Source organism: Electrophorus electricus, chromosome 5, assembly GCF_041902795.1.
Source record: "Electrophorus electricus isolate QZ-2024a chromosome 5, ASM4190279v1, whole genome shotgun sequence".
NCBI classification, from domain to species: Eukaryota; Metazoa; Chordata; class Actinopteri; order Gymnotiformes; family Gymnotidae; genus Electrophorus; species Electrophorus electricus.
The window spans coordinates 4,799,282-4,817,370 of record NC_137501.1 but is presented as its reverse complement, the minus strand read 5'-3'; the positions used below and the strand labels follow the sequence as shown (position 1 = coordinate 4,817,370).

At 43.5% G+C, this 18,089-nt stretch overlaps 1 protein-coding gene across 3 annotated transcripts; it reads right to left on the bottom strand.

The window, feature by feature from the left end:
- Nucleotides 1-2: 2 nt before the first annotated feature.
- npdc1b (neural proliferation, differentiation and control, 1b) lies at nucleotides 3-18,083 on the bottom strand. 3 transcript variants are annotated; one of them, XM_027010888.3, is made up of 9 exons: nucleotides 17,722-18,083; nucleotides 7,684-7,830; nucleotides 4,239-4,319; nucleotides 3,798-4,043; nucleotides 3,440-3,506; nucleotides 3,197-3,281; nucleotides 3,037-3,113; nucleotides 2,766-2,865; nucleotides 3-2,562 (listed from the first exon to the last, which is right to left on the bottom strand). In XM_027010888.3, exons 1-9 carry the CDS (start codon nucleotides 17,819-17,821, stop codon nucleotides 2,479-2,481), a joined length of 987 nt encoding a protein of 328 aa, XP_026866689.2. In that variant the 5' UTR covers nucleotides 17,822-18,083; the 3' UTR covers nucleotides 3-2,478. The 3 variants fall into 3 exon arrangements, with proteins under 3 accessions (XP_026866689.2, XP_026866690.2, XP_081571275.1); XM_027010889.3 differs by having other exon boundaries at nucleotides 7,684-7,827; XM_081715149.1 differs by lacking the exon at nucleotides 7,684-7,830.
- Between the last annotated feature and the right edge of the window lie 6 nt (nucleotides 18,084-18,089).

Below are 18,089 nucleotides of genomic sequence, written 5' to 3'. Positions count from 1 at the left end.
TATAAATAATAATTATTTATTTTGTTTTCCATAATGTTCTATTCTTACATGCATGTTAAACAATCTCATTAGTTGAAAAAGTGTTCAGTATATTCAAGACCAACATAAACAGCGATGTCTTGTGTAGGTGAAGGTTTCTGAGTAACGTACCTTTCATTCCTGTATATACCACCGTAAATGGTGGAGACAAAGGACTTGCTGGAGAATGGAGAAGTCGTATTTAGACAAAGTCTCCGCCCTTAAGGTGTCCTACTGAGTCACATAACCTCTATATTTACTGCTACATCACTTTAAGAACACTGTGCAATGACTTTATCCACAACTGCCAGGTGACTTGTTTAAAAAGGCTTATATAAACTAAGGTAAATTAGTCCTTTCCCTTTTACTGATCAGGGACAGGTTTCCTAAGAGCGTCGTAACATAAAGATCACCGTTAAATGGTGGAGTATCACGCTGAACACACTCTGTCTTTTAAGATGATCTTAACACTGCAATGTTTTTGGGAAAGTGGGCCCTGAAAAAAAAAAATTTAAGTCTCTTTCTTCCCAAAAGACTTTAAAAGACAAACAAACTGGTCACCATGCTGTATAACACTGTTCTCCCATTCCATGTTGGCTATAGATGTGCCATTGTCATGACTAGGTCTGTGAGGGGGACTTTGGGTGCAGAGAATACTGCTCAACAGTCTGGCTACTGTGAGCAGCTTTCCTGAGTAACAGCAGACAGGAGCAAATACTTCAAGCCACGAGCAACATCACACCAGCAAGCGCAGAGAGAGTTACTGCTGAGACCTGGCAGAGGGGGTTGGCAAAGTCCAGTACATTGTCTTCCCTGCAGCAAAACACAACACATCTGTAACGGAGGTGCACATCTCGCTTTTGGTGTTGCCTGTTTGCAGAGGTCAGTCAGACATGTTTGAGCCACAGTTCAGCAGGGCACATGTTTAAAGGTCCCGTTAAGTGGTTTGTAAGAACTATAAATGCATACCGGCTTCCTTTATCGTTCCACAGCTTCAGATCATGCATAGTAGGACCATACAGACTATACGAAGGCTACATCATATAATGTAGTTATACATATATGCACAATTATGAAAATATTAAAACCACAACTGGCGTTTAAAAAAAAAAAAACACTATTTGTGCTGAAAGAAACAATATATGTGGAAATCATATTTAAATAATATAACTCATGTTTTTAGGGCGGTTTCTAGATTTTATGTATGACACGTGAACAGCTGCTGGCATTTTAAAATCTAACAGTTATATTTTATTATAAAAGCAAATCTAGGATTTTCTTAGTTTGATATGTTTGTCAAGTAATTCTATGCATGAGTTCAATTTCCATTGCACAGTATTCACAATACTGTATAAATAAAAGACAGAGGATGAAGCAGTAATCTGATAGTGAAGCAGAACCCCAGGTTAACACTGACCCCAAAGTCCTGATCACTGATCAGCTTATATACTTCATTACTGCCCAAACCAGGTCCATTTAAAAATGCACAACTGATTCCAGATCTGAGCTCTCCCTCTCCGAAAGGCTTTAAGCGTATGGACCAGAGTGCAAACATCTAAGTTTAAAAGCCTTTAAACCGCTCCCTCAGCCCTCCCTCTACCTAAACGTTACGGCTCTGTGAACCTCAGAACAAGGACAACGTGGACCTGCAGCGCTCTTGCTTACCAGTCCATGGTTAGTTTGGGAGCAGGACCAGGGCAAATCCCTGGAATGCCAACGCCCCCCGGCCTCCGCAGGCAAGCTGGGGACAGTGGACAGGCGTGCTGGCCACAGTGTGATGGGGTGGGCGGGGCACTCAGGGTCCTATACTGATAAACGCTTATACTGAAAAAGGCTACAGTTACACTGCTGACTTTTAAAAGCTCTGCTGGGCAAAATCCAGAAGAATAATAAGAAATGAAAATAAAACAAAACATTGCTAGATATGCCTACTAAAAAACAAAAAACCCCAAATGTCTGCTTCGCTTCCAAACAATGGCAGTGTGTAATGGCCTCTGGAAGGGAAAACGCATGTTTTGAGAATTAAAGGAAGTGCTCAGTTCATGAGAAAATGAAGCCACCAAGCACTGTAGAGTGTGAGTGTGAGTGTGTGTGTGTGTGTGTGTGTGTTTTTGCACGCGCGATTAAAGGCAGGTCAGTACATTAATGACCCAGTGTGGTGCATCCTGCATTCTGTTGTGAGACACACTATGTAACAGTCAGTACATGAGTGCGGGTCCGAGATGGAGACTGAGAGGACAGAAATCACCAGGGAAGGATAAAGCAGCCAGCACTGAATCCCACACCACCGGAAAAGCTGCTCTTCACTGGTCAGAGTTCACGCAGGTCTCGCCTTGCTCTCTTTTCATTTCCTCTAGGTTGGGACCGCTGTCCAAAGATCAGGCAGGTGACTCAGGGGTGGGGAGAGTTGATGTTTCTGATTGATGTTTCTTCTGTGTGGTTGTGCGTGACTGTCCTGGTTTAGTTGTAACTCCTCTGCAGATTAAGATGAAGATGAAGGGTGGAATCATCGAACAGAGGATTCTTCACCTCCATCTCCCCGGTCTACACAGAGACAGACAGAGAGAACGAGAGAGGATAATGAGAGATTTAAACACCAGTCTACACAATGATACATGCTACATTCCACTGCAAGTGGCAAATAATACCATTGATTTTGCCCACAGGGTGGTGCCGTTTTGTAAGACTGCCCTGGGAGTCACTCACACACACACACACACACACACACACACACACACACGACTTACTGGGGCGAGTCCAGGGCATTCATACACAGTGAAGTCTCCATCCTCGTTCTCCTCATCAGAGGTGGCTCCTGATTCTGGGATCTTGGGCTCATCTCTTTGTCTGAACAGAGATTATGAGAAAGTAAGGAAATGATCATCTTAACAGAAGCTGTTCATGTATAAAATCAAATTCCACATAAACGGTGGCCTGGAAGCAAGCTGGTTGGCATTGGGCTGGGAATGGGTCAGGGTTCAGAGTGCAGATTTGAAGTCGTGTGGACGGACTACTCACTTCAGCGACAACATCTGCTGCTTCTGATGCTGATAGTGGTACATCTGAGCACTCTGAGCCAGTGTTTTATCTCCAGACTAAAAGCCAAAACCACACCAAAATGTAAATACAAGAAAAAAATGTTTGCGCGCATGTGTGCGTGTGTGATTTCTACACTCACAGAGGTAACATCATAGGAATGGTGGTTCAGCACTCCGAAGGCTGAGTAGTCTGCTTTCTGCGCCAGGCGAGTTGCTCTCTGCATCCTGTCACCAAAAATATAGCACGTCCAATAGCTTTCAACATGTTCCACTTGTTCCAGTGATTAATGTTCTATCAAGGCCTGCACTCTGACTCAAAGGTCTTTCTGATTCTGTTTTTAAGAGGTGCATCTATGGATGTGCCAGGCAGGGCTGACACTCACCTGACCCAACAGACTGCAGCCAAGACCAAGGCCACGGATCCCAGCATGAGGCACAAGCCTGTCACAACTACAGAGAGAATGCGTGCGTGCGCGTGTGTGTGTGTGTGTGTGTGAGAGAGAGAGAGAGAGAGAGAGAGAGCGAGAGCGAGAGATACAGACACAGATGAGACAGATGATTGAAGTATACAATGCAATAATACAGTAACCAAACCATCAGGATGAAAAAAGTAAACAAAAATCAAAACATCATGAATCAGATGTTTTGTTAATCGTATTTGCCCATTTGGCTCCTGAAGCACACCATTGCTGCCATCTATAGCAGTGCTTTAGATTCAGTGTGCGGGAGAGGAAGGCTTACCTGTGAAGGAGTGGTCCCCAGGCGGGTAGGGAACGATGAGAGGTACGCCCTGCACCACTGAGGCCACAGGGCTGGGGGAACTGGGTGCACTGGGACCAGGGCCAAGGGGGGCACCCATGGCGGTCAGTGTGGTCAGCGCGCTGGGCACAGGGTGAGCTGGGGCGGAGCCAACAGTTGCTTTAGGTCTGTGATGGCTTCTTAGCCGGGAGCTGTCCTCTGCAATCCCAGGGGCATCCTGAGAGGGCGCTGTGGAGCAAGGTGAAGGAGTCATGGCAACTCAATGAAGAAGGAATTTCCACAAAGCCATTTAAATGAGATGTTTTACAGCAAGAATGCTCACCTTTTAGATATTCACAGCATTTAATTTCAACATACCTAGTTCTAATATTCAGAGTACTTTCAATACCATCTCTTACAATAGTAATGTGTGTGTTCTGATACCTGTGTGTTTCATGCCAGACTCTCTGTGTTTGGTTATGATAGACGAGAGGAGGTCAATCTCTTCATCTAGCTCAGGCACTTCTGCAGACAGGAGAGAGAAAGAGAGAGAGGAGAGAGATCTTTGGTAATACGGACTAGCTGTATGAATTTTTGTCAGATTATTAATTTATTTGCCATGTGTACTCATTCCTTGTCCTATAAATCACCCGTCCACCAGCTGAGGCTGGGTTTTCTCTTCTAGACTGCTGCGGCAGTGGAATGAAGCCAGTGAAGTGGCTCAGTGCTCCCTGATTTAAAGAGCAATTGTGAAAGTACTGCTTCCAAGATTTACACCCCCTTCCAGTCCTGCTTACAGGCCACAGCAGGCACCACCAGCAATACATCTTCACTGCACAACAACACATAGAGATGCATGACCACGGTGAACACTGCATCTCATCCTGGTAGAAGAGAACTGCAAGAAAATGTTCAACCACTACCAATGGAGTAAACGACTCAGGACACTTCAGGAAAAGTAAAGGGTTAAGAGGCATGTGTTTGTGACAGAGCTCCAGAGGATACAACACATGTACGTGTTATGTATCTCATGAAATGAAACAAAGATCGTAAAACGTAAGCATGCATATTCATTCCTTCCTTACACACTTGCACCACCATGCATGACTTATTCTAATATTACAGTAAATATAATTCGCAATGCATGTGACTGTAGAGCGTATGTGTGTACATGCATGTGCTCTGTGATCTGTGTGCCGCTGAGCGATGGTGCAACACAATGGGCATGCATTGTTGCACATGCTGTAAGTGAGGGTTACTGCCTTCTAGATATCACCTTCTAGATTTCTGTATGTGCGCTTGTGCTGTAAGATATATAGCAAAAAAAACCAAAACAGTATTATAAGGGATGTGTATTGTGTCATGCATCTATATTTGTGCGTGAGTGTGAGTGTGCGCCTATATGCTGTAGCATGCGTGGGCATGTGAGGTCTGCAGCGTGCACATGTGCTTGTGGCGCGTGGGCTGATGGGTCAGAGCTTCCCTGCAGCACTGCCCTACTGACGTGGGAGTCGGGTGCTCGGGCAAAAACGGAGGAGGAGCCTAATCAAATTCATGAATGAAATCCGTCACCATGGCAACCAATAGAAAAAAAAACAACAGGAAAAAAGGGGACAGGCAGGAGAACACAAGGGGATAGACTCATCTGGAATGATGGCGAGAGCGATGAGGTGGCAATTAGCTCCACCCCCAACTGGAACGTTCCATGCTCGCACTGTTGAGGCGAGTTTATGATTGTTGCTATTAAGGACATTTTTCCAGCTATAAACGACTAAACATTTTCTGTGAAAAGACTATTAATGTTAAAGGGGACATTTTTTTTATGTTCCAAGATTTTGTTCAGTTCAGCGCTAAAGCCTTATCTGAATTTCACTGGCTGAAACCTCTAATTCGATATTCAGAACAGGCTCGTTAGAGTCCATCAATGTGTCTAACTAAAGCAAACAATTAAAAATTCAAATGAAACTCTCGATGGTACTAATTAAAAGAACACCTGGCAGTACTCCACATCTTTCAGATGGCGTAAGGGCTGATTTTCACTCAGTTTCCACTCTCACTGAATGATGTGTACTTACCCTAATAGAAGTTCAAGTTGAGAGGAAATTGGGAGCCTGCAGATATGTGCACTGGTCTGTAAGGCCATGACTTTGCCAAAGGCCAGCAATGAGGCTGTCAGTAGCTGCCAACCACCCAGTTAGACTGAGACTATAACCTCAGCATTTCATTTTACTTTTTTCTCTTCAGTTACCAACAACACTGGTTTAATGAAGCATGTGGAAGCCGAGTTCATTTGTCTTGTGTAAAATAAAGTGCTCATTTTTCTTAATTAAACCCAGTGTCCTTAATTAAACAGGCGTGCACTCTGACCAGCCAATCAGCTCCACAAAGAAGTGTCCAAACGCCTTCCGCGGAATCAGCGAGTGCAGAATATTTTTCAGTGCGTCAGCCTGACAAAGAGGATTTGCCAAAACGGCTAAGACAGGGCAGGCAGGAACCACGGACGTCCTCAAAATCAGGGAGCAGCAGAGCAGAAAAACACAAGCTGGAGAGAAGAACAGAGCGACAGAGAGACCGAGGCTGGAGAAGGGTGCTGGATGTGTAGTGCCGCAGGGTTCACTACTGCTGCCTGCTGAGTCTTATTGATTTTGAAGAAAAAAAATCTGCTATTGCCCTTCCCTTGCCTGCACTGGAGAGACTGAGCTCTAATTCAAACGTTTATAAATGGTCAGCCCTTATGTATAGCAGTTTGAAGAAAGGTACTGTAAATTGTAAACGTTTGGAGCTTTAAAGAATATGTCCTAGTAGGTAAAGAAAAACACATAGGCTTTAAATGCGCTCGTAGTTGGGGAGCAAAGAGCTGACAGTCCACGCAGAGTCGCGCGTTCCGCTCACCAGCCACTGCGGCACAAATAGGAACGCGACTACCCAATTCATCAACTACCCCTCTCTGGTCCGTCTTTCCACTGGCACAGGAGAGGAAAAAATATGAGAATAGGGCAGGGTTAGGGGTAAGGGAGAGAAGAGACAGATACAGAATGAGAGAGAAAAAGGAGTGAGAGAGCATGAGTGCGCCTAAGGGCTCGAGAGTATGTTGCCATGCCGGGCAGATGATGAGCACTAGGAGCCAGTGGGTGCATGTGTGTGGGTGATCATTACTCCTGCAAGCTTCAAGACCGATTCCGTTCAAGCCCAACCCACGGGTCCATTGTAGACTTCAGAACTATTGGTCCAACTCAAATGTTTGCAGTTCTAGTGCTCTCTCAAATTCCCCCTTATGTGGCACGATTGCTCTTAATAGCGCTGGGCAATATCAGTCGCCAAATCGCACAGACTGGACGCAAAATTAAGTTGCTTTCAGCAAGACAATTTGCTCTTCGCTCTATGCTGGGCTTCAGGCACAGAAATGCTGAATCACTTTGCTGACTCAGAACATAACAGCATCCAGCTGCCATTACAGCAGTGACTGATGAATATAGCTGCAATATAGATGATGATGATGATGATGATGATGATGATGACGATGATGACGATGTCAGGATCTTACACATAGCTGGAAAGAGGCATGACTGACACATATTTTCATACTTTATTCTTCCACTAAACTTCACTACTGATTCTTAGACAGCCCTACCCCATAGCCATTTATGGTCCTTGTTTATGGAACAAGATCCCCAACACCAGCATTCAGTTGTTGCTACACACCAGCCCTCATTATCGCTAGATGAATGTGTCTATGCTGATTATAAATGACGTATATGACGGAGGCATTTCTTCGCAGCTGCAGCACCAACGCGCTTGGTGGAGGGCTGGGTGTCAAGACGGGTGGAGGAGTGGCTGTGGAGACAGGTGGAGGGCTGGGTGTCGAGACGGCTGCAGGGTGGATACTTACTGAAGTGGCTCCGTCTCCTGACCACGCATCTCCCTCTATTATCCTCCACGAGTGGTAAGAGGCATGGGCCACAGTGGGAGGAGCCAGGCTCACAGAAATGACGCCCTTCCCGAGCACAGTCAAGGCTGCGAGGACACTGGCCCACTGCTGACACACACACACACACACACACACACACACACACACACACACACACACACACACACACACAGATCAACCAAACAGCTGGTGAGTCATGAGACTTTTGAAACATTGGCCCTGACTTTAGTGTCTTAACTAAATGCTTGTTTGGTCTTAAATGGTTTATCTCTATTAAGACAAGAGAAATCAACTGAGCTTCCTGAATAGCAAAAGGTGTACATGATGAATGTTATTGTTGGAAACCAGACCATAAAGACATCCTGATAGCAAAACCTTACTGCTAATCTAGCAAAGGCTACTCTACTAACTCCACGCATCACCATGACCTGGAAGAGCCTTAAAAATAATAAATCACCAAGGCATGAACTCATGATGCAGCAATTTGGCCCAACAACTGTGGGCAAAAGGACGACAATAATTAAATTAGATTCTTAAAAAATGTGAATAAACAAATAGGCTGGATTTAAATCTAGCTGACTGAGCAATCGTAAATGTAGACTTTCAGTTAATTATAGAAAAGTCACCTTTTTAGAAACAACAGGAAGCTGTGTGCTGTGATGTAGCCTACCACAACATTAAAGCAGCATACTGCACAGTTTGATGGTTTTTGCTACTTTTAAAACTGCTGTGGATAACATTCAGGTTTTAGGCTTGTTCAACTGTACAAAATGATCGTCACCTGGCTTGGTACCTTCTCAGAGCTGGCACTGGCTCTTCACCTGACTACACGAGCTGAGATAGGTGTGATGACGACAGAGCTTTATCCACGTCGGCTAGAATCTCCACCGACAAACGTACCTACAAACCGCTGCTAATACAGCACTCAGGCTATTAAAATATTTAGTGTGCATGGATATTATGCACAGATGGGAAATTGAATTATGTATCCTTCACAGAAATGCGTCACATGCATATATTTGTATGAATCCCACAACAACTGCCGGTTTGACGGTTCTCTGCTCAGCTCCTCGTCCGACTGCAGCTGGCTACTCCCATTGACCACCAAAGCCAGGTGTCTCTTATCTCCTATAAGCCTACTGTTTGCCACATGCAAGCCAAATATTAATAGTTTACTGCTAATCACATGGTTGGTGATCAGGACACCAGAACAGATACAAAAGCTTCAACCCCGAAAAGCCAGAGAAATCAACTTTCCCAGTTCACAGATCTTCTCAAGCCCTAATATCTTATTTTCATAGATTGTTTTTCTTAAAGTTCCATTTACTTTTAAAGTCACCTTTAAACACGGCACTCTGGTTTTTATTCATTTGTGCGAGGCATCAAGTCACTTTTATTGTGCTGTAAGTCAGGGCAGTTACTCTGTGTGACTGGACTTTTACTCTACATAACTTGTTTGCGAAGGTCACACAAGCCACCGTGCGACACCAAGTCTTCGGCTGTTGAAGCTCCCTGCCGCCATGACCAGCTGCCACTGTTGTTGTGGCGAGGAGGCAGTTTCGATCTGTTAGTGAGAATCTACGACAGTGGGGCAGCCATGCCATCTTTCATCAGTCACAGCCCCTGGTGAGCCATGTTGGCCAGCAGGTGGGCGTCCAGATAAAAACTGGTGGGTGCTTTTTAAAAAATAGACTAAAACCCACCCACGGATAAAATCACACATCACACCAACCGAGAGCATCACAACAAAGCAACACCGAGCAGTTAGCCAGCAACTCCATACTGGGTAAGTGAGAGAGAGCCAGCTACTGTGCTAACCAGCTCCTCTCATGGCGAGAACCTTTTCTTATGCTCTTCTCTGCATCTAGCAGAAGACCAATGATGGCAGCTTGTTCTTGCAACACGCTGAGCTTTAAAGAAAGGTTGCATGTCCGCACACTATCTGCCAGCATATCAGAAGGGGAAAAATAATTATTGTTAGCTGCACTAGCGATTTTAGATCTCTGCCTTGCACCTGTGAACAGCTCTCAGCTTCTGAAACCCTGCCTGCAGTTGCCATAACAACTGCCATAGCAACTGAGAGTGTGACATCATCAGGTATGAGTCATAGGGTGGAAGGAGGGGTGTCTTTGGGACAAATTGGCGTTAAACAGGGAACAAAAGGCACTGAAACAGTCTCGTTCAACTCTTGTGGAGGAAACACCTTTATATTTGATATGCTATAACAATGTCACCAAATTGTTATTATTATTATTATTATTATTATTGTCATTATGACTTTTCTGAGCCATTATATTCTTTATCATCATCACTGGCCAATGAGTTTGGATGATTAAAGCATAACGATAAAGAACTCAGACAAAACCACTTTGATTAATCATTTACTAACGTAAGGGCCCACTCAGAAATTGTAAGTGCAACAACTATGACACGGCACTTAGCAAAATCTTCCAGCTATACATGAATGGGCCTCTCAGTAAACTCAAATATAAACAGGAGGTTTAAACTGTCACAAGTCCTTTGGTGTGAAGATTAACTCCAGGGCCACTTAACATAAACTTAACATCCACTTACAAGGCAATTTCATTTGATACACTTGTCTTACAGGTGCATTTTTTAAAAGTACAATTGCACACTGTTGCTCTTCTGGCAGTTATTTATCAGCGACCCTGTATCCTGCTCATGAGTGGTATGTTTTGACCACAGAACCATTGCAGACCTGGAAATGTCAGAGCTTCTCCTAGCAGGCACACCATATGATCTCATTAGCCAAGAACAGCACCACATACACACTTCCAGAGATGGGAAATCATCTTATCATACAGTCTAATTACATTTGGTACACATAAAGAAGGGTTCAAAACACAACTGATTGTGAAACGAGTTAAAGCAGGCCTGCTCAGCAGTGTCTGCTCAGCCAAACCCTGCTGTACAATACTGTTACGGCTATATAAATCCAGACCTGTATCTGGAATTTCAGATAAACTACTCCCAATTTGAAATGGAAAAATAGGTGCTCTGATCCAGCACACACTCCCACAAACCAAAAGCCACGTTCACTCCACCCTGTATGCATATCTCTGCCCTCCCAAGTCAGAGGGGCTTGGATGGGTCAGAGTGTGATGGTGCCTGCCCTGGTTCACATAAGACTCAAGGTGACCCAGCCATGCTAGCTTTGGTAGGAGTGACATTATCAGAGCGGGGGTCATTCAGTCACCTCCCGGCAGGATTACCCATCAGTTAACGCAATCCCCTAAAAAAAGGGGGGAGTTTAAAAAACAAAAACAAAACAGCAACACATTCCTGAGATAGACAGGAAATGGTGGTACACAGAAACACAGAAGACAGATATTCACCAACTTTCACTTTGCTTTCAAATGTCACATTCCAATTACGGTCAGCACACTTCGCCTGCACCCAAAAATACACTACCCTTGAATATTCACTGTAACAGAATATCAAAAGTGTGTTTGCTGGTGTGATGATGCATGACGGCCCTGATCAGAGACGGGGGTTGTTGAGTGGGTAGCAGGGTAGGACTCTCCCTTCCTCCAGACACTAATGCCCTACTGAGTGTGTACTGAGTCATGTGTCCTAATGTGATGTGCAGCCATTTGAGGTTTTGTTGTGGACCAAAAAGCTCTGTGCTGATTTAAGACAGAGAGGACAGACAGAGGGAGAAAAACGGCCTACAGTGACTGAATGCAGTTTGAGCAATTGAGGGCTAAGAGCCTTGTTCAGGGGCCCAACAGTGGCAACTTGGCAGCAGTGGGGCTTGAAGTGGCAACCTTCTGATTAATAGTCAAATACCTAGACGACTGAGCTACCACTGCCCCACCACCACTAATACCACAGGATTAAAAGGCAGGGTCATCACAGGGAAAGAATAATGCTTCACATCACTGGAGGTAAAGGTCAAAGTGTAAGTGGATTGCATTACAGCATCAGGATCCATGTGTCTCATGTCTGTAGATGTCCATTTAAAATGTACAGTTCCTCACAATCTGTGCCTTAGACTCATGAAAGGCACAAAGTAAAGTATTTTTTTCCATAGTTGATGCCTTTTTCAGTGGCAGGTCTCAATTTAAAAATGTCAAACGTTCCATGACACAGATTTCTTGAACTATTTCTATCCATTTGAGGATTGATGGAAGGTCTTTCTTCAACTCATAACTACTGATTGCTCTTTTACTACTTGCTAATAATATTTCTAACAAATATCTATCCCGATTCTGGCAGGTTTCCCAGAAAGACTACACTGAAGTTGAAGTCAAGCTGTAAGCTGGTTATTGATCTGATCTCGGATACCACATCTACCCAAAATGTAAGACTAATAGGGAACTCCCAAAAATGTGAAATTGACTGGCACACATATTAGCATACTTTCTCTAACACTGACCCTGTTCTAACATGCAATCTTTTAATTCTGGGAGTAATGAAAAATCTTCAAGTATTTTTCCAGGTCAATTCCCTCCACAGGCCTGAACTTGATGTTCAGGCAGAGAGTGTCCTACATGCATTCAACCAGTCATCTTCTGATGACACTTGATCAGTAGATTGATCCTGGATGAAATTCTGATAATTTTATGTTATTTTCTTTCTCCCATCTTGATTTATCATATGCTGTAGAGAGACCTCTTTTCTATTAACTTTATTCTACTAACTTTTCTATTAGTGTGACCTAATCACACAGCCCTCTCTCCAACTGTTTTAATATTTTTATCAAAATAAATGAAGGTACCTAAAGAAGTGTTGTTTCCCCAAATTATGTTTCTGTGAGTTGTTGAAAGGTGGTTAAGCCTGTATTTGAGTATATTATAAGGTATGAAGTAATACCCATGACCTATAGTTTTTGAAGGGGTGTGGAGGTCCATAGTTCAGTTCCCTAAGAAGTAGAAGGTGCATAAACTGTCACTGGAAACAGATGTGATGTTTACAGAACCAGAACTGAAGTGAACAGAGAAGGTCTAAGAGCAAGAGAACATAATGAAGCAGAATATTTGCTTTTCCACTCAACCTGCCAGAGCATAAATGAGGTACAGGATCGAAGATGGTTCAAAGCTGACCAAATCAAAAGGGAAAAAGAGAGAACAGCTTTGAGTCTTTATTCAAATCAACAAATATTTTATAAAAGGCAAAAATCATTCATTTAGATGGGGCATAAATCATGATTGTGTAGTGGTGAGTACTTGAATCAAATGAGAAAAAAGGAGAAAAGTCTGTATAAGAATAGTTTTTCTTCCTTTATGGCATCAATCCAGTTTTTTTAGAGAACACCAGGTCTTTTAAAATAAACTATGAACACATACTTCAGTGAATCAATACCTTCATTCAGCTAATAGCTCTAACAACCCCCCCCAAAAAAACATACTGCACATTGTCAGCAAGATGAAAGGAAGAATGGAACGTATGCAATTCAAATGTGGCTCAAACATACTTATTGTCCCATGTGTGAAACCTCCTCCACATAACCTAATTAGCTTTTTCTACTTGAACAATATTGGAATGATCCCTGTTCTGTGAACTTCAAATTGTAGCAAAATGGGAGTAAATTTTCCTCTCACCATAATCCTCCTCAGGACAGGAAGAATAATATCCAATAATAAATCTGGGCCCTGAAATAGCAAGCCCACAGCAATAGCTGTCACGAAGAATACTGATCAATATGAAAAACAGACACTCTATCTGAGCCTTGCCATCAGCTTAAATTAGGGTCCGCTTCCGGAGTGTTTTGGTATCCTGCTTGGCACGAACACGTTTATCGTATCCATCAGAGCAGGAGTGAATAGTCTGTCAGGTCTCTGATGAGGGCTGTTGTGTTGTGGGTCCTTGCAAAAAAAAAAAAGACTGTTGAACAGGCATTCAGAGCACAGGCATCTAAAACATGATAAATCTTTATGATTTCTTGGGGTTGCCTGTGGTTGTGACAGCTAACTCTGACAACCATTACCGCTCATTTAAAGAGTTCTGTTAAAAGAAGAAAGTGATTATGAGGAGTGTAGAAGTGTGGGAACAATCCCATTATGAATAGTAACAATGGTTGTACAAAAATAAAAAAGGTACCGTCATTTTTTAGTCACTCTACAGAGAAACAAACCATCACTATACATAAGCAAGCAATGTTATGGGGACTAACTCCTAGCTTTAATGGTTTCTCTGTTGGGTTTGACATTTCACTGTGTCCAAGTCATAGCCTAGAAATGGAGACATTAGGTAATTTACTACCTGATGGGTCATTGTGGTTCTGGCAGAAGAAAGCTTTTTTTTTGGGGGGGGGGGGGGGGGGTTATACTGGAGGAATATCAGCATGTCCACCATTTCACACACACAGCAAATATCACCATTTCACACTCACAGCACAGATGATCTCTCATGGAAGGCAGGCAGACAGAAATCATATTTGCATTGTATGACAGCTCGGAGGGTATCTGGTTAGACAACACACTGGACGTCACAGGCTACATACTGCACTGCCACAGAGCAGCGATTGGTTCAGTGTCATGGAACTAAGACTCGTCACCTGTATGAGGTAATAATGGGAACCAGTTGAGACTGGAATGCCACCTTCCTGCACAAGGATGTTAAGTGAATGTAATTTATTTTCCATAAACTGTCAGTTTATGAAACAACAGGTAGCAGGATTTTTATTTTTTTTTTGACGTGAGAAAAACAAACAGTTGAAGTGTACATTTTCTGAACATCAAGAAATGACAGACTGTCAGAATGATAATGGGTTGGGATGATGGCTTGCCACAAAATAACAAAACAGAGCAAAACAGAGAGAGAGAAAGAGAGAGAGAGAGAGAGAGAGAGAGAGAGAGAGAGAGAGAGAGAGCATGCAAGAACACAATGAAGGAGCTTCCATGGTCACGACGGTTCGTTTGTATCGAGTGCATCACACGAGTGGCAGCTGTAACCTCCTCACTGCAGTGCTGCATATCTGGTGCGTTATGCATCATTTCAACATACAGATTTGTAAAAATGAAAACTAAGACAGCATTTCTCCTCTCCAGTATACTGGAAGCTTGGCTCAATGCAGGGGCAGTTTACTTTCAGCTCTTCCTTTGTGCTTGAATTTATTTAGCATCTTCACAGCTACCGCCAATACATCCCAGATTACATAAAAAGTCAGAGCCTCCTCTAACACTAACTGAAATGTGTACAATATGACTACCTATTTGTACTGCAGCAAAAATACATCATTTTTAGCTGACAATACGCAATACTGAAAAACTGATGTGCAATGTTCGTATTTGGACAAAATGCATGTTTTTAATGTACTAATGTATTAATAGAATTACATTCATTACATTGCATTTCATATTTTAGGATTTCAGATTTATAAATAATGGATGCATTTTTGAAAGATCAGTTTAAAAAGCATTTGTCGGATTGTCTACCATTGATGAGACATCACCCTCTTGGTAGTTACACCACTGGGACAAGGTCTCTTGTGTGCTGTTCATGTTGAGTCCAATTGTGACCATTTGACTGTACAGGCAGTACTAACTGTAGAGTTACATACAGACTGTCAGGCAAAACTCTGGAGTTACATATAGGCAGATATCTATGTGGAGAAGGGAGGGAGCTTAGCCTGGCATGCATACTCATTATCTTAGTGCAGACAAACTGACGCACCCATTTTTACAGTGGTTTAGAATGCACACACCCACAACCCCCCCCCCCCCACACACACACACATACACACACACACATATACACACACACACACACACACACACATACACACACACACACACACACACACACACACACACACACACATACACACATATACACACACACACACATTCACATACACACACATACACATACACACACACACACATACACACACACACACACACACACACATACACACACACACACAGCTGTGCAAGGATATACATGTGGCTGTGAAAACAAGAAGTATTTAATGTTCTGACTCCACAAATATACATTTATATTGCATGATTAGTGTAGACAGAACTCATAATTGCTGATTATTTATTAGTCTCAGAAAAAGTGTGAGCCTAATCAATAAATCAGCAACTGTGTAAGTCCAGACCACATTTTTCATGTAGTATAAGCATTGCCTAACCTGCAGCCATCTTCAAGTTTAAGGAGACTAACAGCAATTTATAAGATATTACTGGATTTGCTGTGTTTTTTATTTATTTTTTTTTACAGTAGTGGCATAACAGTAAGATAAAAACAATTTCCGTCTAGTGACTCATCTAAATATAGCATGCTACAAAATATTCCGCACACTGACAGAGGAACTATATAATCCATGCATGATCAAAATGATTAGCTCTGTCCTGACTGAGGCATGTTCCATGTTAGTGTTGGGTCTTTCTCTTTCTGCCCCTGACTTTCATATCCACTCTTTGCAAAATCAATACCAATCCTCTTCACACCAACTAAATGAGTAATGCAATCAGCTCATGGTTGCGTAACCTTCTCAGGCATAAATTCTCCTACAAAGGCAAAAAGGACCATGTTGCTTTTCCGGGTTATGCATTGGTGCAAATTTGCCTCACGAAACGCCTTAATCACAGCCTTCCCAGCTTCTGCAGTGTGTGAACGGTCCTCCAAACTTTCAGCCCTCTAGAAGATGATTCATGCCGTGGTGTGGTACAGCCTCGTTCTTCTTCCCACTGCCTGGTGGAAGTGAATTTGAATTTGCCATTGTTTTCCCTGTGGTGTCAAACTCCTGGATATGGCAGGTCATGAAACAAGCTGCTGACCTGCTGTTCGTGGTTTTAACTGATCCTAGAGCAGTCATGATGTCTGTTTATATAGATGTTGCATGCACACAGCCACCCAGAACAGGGATAAACCTTAGTACAGGTGCAGGAGTCTTCTAATCCCCACTGGCAGGTCCAGCCTGAGGTGTCAGTGTACCAGTGGCAACGTCATGTCATGAGCAGTAGCATATTAACCCCTGACCTCAAAGAAAAGTGCAAGACTTCTCTGTGGATCTCTTTGACGTTCACCAGAAAAACAAACCAAGACCACTTCTCAGCTTCCTGAACCTGCTTCCTCCATCAGGCAACCCCTCTCTCCCCTCCCAGGCAGCAGAAGAGACCAGCTCATGGAAGAAGAGACCAGCCATGGAAACACAAGCCCCACACAGTTCACGTGCACCTGATCATCCGTCAGGGAGACAAGGCTGAGATACACAGATCGAACGGACATGGAGGTCTCATAATTGTGTGTTCTGATTATCTCCAGGTCACCGTAGAGGCATTAGAAGGCTTGTAGCCTTTGTCACCAGCTCCGTCACTTTCTAGGGGCATGCTCTCCAGGAGCACGCCAGCGTGAGAGAGGACGTGTTACAGACGCACTCGCCTCCTTCGTGACGGCTAGCATTCATATTGATAAGAGTTTAAAAAGAGGAAAGGTCTAAACATACACCAGATATGTGTGTGTGTGTGTGTGTGTGTGTGTGTGTGTGTGTGTGTGTGTGTGTGTGTGTTAGGCATCCTGAACACTATGGGTCCGTGCTGATGACAGATCCCAGGGTTCATATCTCCCATACCTGCGTCACACTCGGCTAATCTGTTTCCCCCTCCGATGGCTCTGGCCCGGCCTGGCCCCTGCGCTGTCCAGGACTCTAAGCTGCATGGCCCATGGCACGTTCATCGAGTCATTTACTCTAATGGTTCACAAACCCCGAGAGAACAAAAGGGCTTTCGGACACAATCATCAATACACGTTATTTTTAAAATTGAAGTTTAGCGCGACCTAACAGTGTTTCCATGCGATATTAACCTGAACATGCAAAAATCAATACAGAACGACGCTGATTATTTTGATCGCCCATGTGTTATATGCAACGTCTGTGACCGTGACGGGAATTTTGTAACATGCTATATTTATATCTATCTCCTTGGTAAGAAATGTTGTTCACAATACTGTCCGCTGCCACAATAAGTCATTGCAAATAATTTTATAAACATACAAGAACATTAGATGCCTTCACAGTATTCCTACCGGTCATTGCGGAGCTGGTAGTAAAAGTGGCGATTAGAACAGCCTCGATGAGAAGGGAGGCCCACGGCCGGCTCCTGACTCCTCTTCTGGGTGATCGCATTCTGCGCTGCGCTCCTTATGAACAGTGTCGTGGTCTGGGGGATCCGCGCTTTACCATTCCCCCACTTCCACTATATATATTATATATATCGCAATATAAATGACTCGAAGGTTGGTCTATAATCTGATGACTGTCAACGCTGGAAGTGCACAAGTCAAATCACACGTACATCTTCGCAGTCGCGAACACTTCTTGTTGCTTCCCGGGCTGGCACGACGGACTCAACCCGCGTGCCTACCTTGCGGGAAATCTCTGCACGGGGGCGAGC